This window comes from Apium graveolens, chromosome 2 (assembly GCF_009905375.1).
Source record: "Apium graveolens cultivar Ventura chromosome 2, ASM990537v1, whole genome shotgun sequence".
Taxonomy (NCBI): domain Eukaryota; kingdom Viridiplantae; phylum Streptophyta; class Magnoliopsida; order Apiales; family Apiaceae; genus Apium; species Apium graveolens.
In genome coordinates this window covers 204,816,430-204,818,758 of record NC_133648.1, presented here as the reverse complement: position 1 = coordinate 204,818,758, position 2,329 = coordinate 204,816,430, and the positions used below count along the sequence as shown (strand labels likewise).

At 33.8% G+C, this 2,329-nt stretch overlaps 1 protein-coding gene across 1 annotated transcript; it reads right to left on the bottom strand.

Annotated features, from left to right (window-relative positions):
- Positions 1-251: 251 nt before the first annotated feature.
- LOC141706150 (GDSL esterase/lipase At2g30220-like) lies at positions 252-1,753 on the bottom strand. The gene is made up of 3 exons (XM_074508959.1): positions 1,070-1,753; positions 741-981; positions 252-652 (listed from the first exon to the last, which is right to left on the bottom strand). Exons 1-3 carry the CDS (start codon positions 1,679-1,681, stop codon positions 456-458), a joined length of 1,050 nt encoding a protein of 349 aa, XP_074365060.1. The 5' UTR covers positions 1,682-1,753; the 3' UTR covers positions 252-455.
- Positions 1,754-2,329: the final 576 nt, after the last annotated feature.

Genomic DNA, 2,329 nt, shown 5'->3' with positions numbered 1-2,329 from the left:
AAGTATATAATTTACTTTGTTTTTATGTTGATCTAATTTTACGGTAAGAAGTTTGGAGACAGATTGCATATTGGCAGTTAAAACACTTTCCACAAATTGCTGATTTATTTCTGTACATGTGTTTGTAATTTAATGTAATATTAATATGGTAGAATGCAGTATTAAACGCGTAACTATTATCGCATATCATCAGACAAGAAGAATGAACAAAAAGACATTCAACATTTTGTAGATAAAAAAAAACACACACATCAACGGGAACTGATCACTGAACTGATTTTAGAAATCAAACTACATAACTTACATGAAACATCTGATTTGATAAACCAGTACGTAAATTTGACATGAAACATATTTCAAGCTGACGCCTAATGAAATATATGAAACAACACATTTGTATGAAACGAGGTAGCTAAACTGCAACTTAACATGAATCAATGGAGGCCGGAGATAAATTAATAAAACTTGGGAAGAACATTGTTGATGAGATAATCAGACATGTAGCGATATACGGTTTGGGTAGGATGTACTGAATCCCAGAAGAAATGAGTTGATGGATCCACACAGCTTGGCAAAATTGTATTGCATGTTAGTCCCATTGTTGGGATAATTCCATTTCCACAGCAAGCAGGTACAAGGGGATATATTATACCTACAATCATTCATGTTTTATTAATTAATTACCAAAAATTAAATAAATACTATGTAAGGTCTGAGATGGAGATTTGCAGAGAATTTACCCTGGGATAATGGATCGGAGGCTAATTCTTTCATGGGTGTAAATATATCGGCATAAACAAGTTTGCTTCCCGGAAGTGAGGGTTGCAACTGTGTTAACATTACTTGGAGCTTACTGTTATACACTTGCGGATCTGAATATTTGCTATTCAAACATCCGATCAGTCCTCCAAACTCCAGAGGACCACAAACAGGTGGAAGTCCAGCTATAGCCATGTTTCGGCATCCGTCTTCATACAATGACTGCAATATATACCCCATATTATAAATCATGGTGGGAAAAAGTAATCATTTAAACTGAAACACGGAGACAAATTTAGAAACAACTCACCATGATAAAATCTTTTATGTTGTCTATCAGAGTGTTTTGGTAATCAGCCATGGTTCCATGTAGGATTGCATATGGATTTGCATAATAGTTAAGGGCCACATCATTGCTCCCTGCAACAGCAAACACCAAAGAATTCTGAAGAATATTCGTGGCCTCCGTTTCTCCCACCATTCCAATAAGCCTCTGCGTATAATTCTTGAAATGTATTTGGTACTGATCTTTCACTGAAATAACCCACTGTTCACTGGTAGTGTCATCATAACCTGACCCTGCTGACGCAAAACAAACGCCAGTAGGGAGCTCAGACTGAGGCAAATTCTGGTCCATAAAAGGAGGAACAGCCTGCTTGAGACCTAAGGCCTCAGCCAGAAAATCCGACATGAGTTTGCCATCAGAAAATCTACCCGTGGCAATACCACCTGGAAATGATTCACCATAAGGCGAATGATTTGCTTTAAATACTGAATTATTAATAAAGTTATTATTTCCTGTATCTACTAAAGAATCACCAAAGATGAGAATTGAAGAGAATTTCGGTAAAGCATTGCATATCAAGAAAATGTTAAAAAGTTGAACCAAGGAGATGAAAGACAAGAGGATTGAAGGAGCCATGAGAGCTTAAAGGTTTTGATTAAACCGAATTTTACTTTTCTGTGATCAAGTGAACAAAACAAGTCTTCAAAGTTCATATATATAGCATCTCCAATCACAATATAGTCCTACATTTTATCAAAAGAGCAGGAATTTCAATTTCCCTGTATAGAAACAAATCTTCTTAATTTGGTCACAAATTATTATATATTGGTAAGTTATCTCATTTTTACCTCATCTGAATTTTGATAAGCTAGCTCACTGTTGCATCATCATTAGTACTACTTTTTTTTATTATTAAATGAATAAATTATATGAAGATTATTATCTAAGAGACTAAGACTCAAATAAAGTAACTACTATTACTCATAAATCATAATATACGTACCTTCAAAGAAGTAGACAACATTGGGCCTATTTTCTCATATGTGGGGATACTCTTTGAATATGCATGGGAAGACTGATAAAGTAATTGAGTAACGTACAAATGCTATACATTTTTTTCAACAACAGGAAAAGAAAATTGTTGCATTTGCCGATACCAATTATGTGTTTTTCTAATAAATAAATTCTATTATTTAAAAATAAGAAAAACTAAAAAAATCTACAATTACTATAAAGAGGATATACACCTTTTAACATGTTTAATAGCATTTCTGATTCATGCAA

Bases quoted from the DNA above. Each gene is read 5' to 3' on its own strand.
- LOC141706150 (XM_074508959.1), bottom strand. From the start codon at position 1,681: ATGGCTCCTTCAATCCTCTTGTCTTTCATCTCCTTGGTTCAACTTTTT. The intron at 982-1,069 runs GTGAGTTGTTTC...TATATATTGCAG, and splicing joins ACATAAAAGATTTTATCATG to TCATTGTATGAAGACGGATG. The intron at 653-740 runs GTAAATTCTCTG...GAATGATTGTAG, and splicing joins CTCCGATCCATTATCCCAGG to GTATAATATATCCCCTTGTA.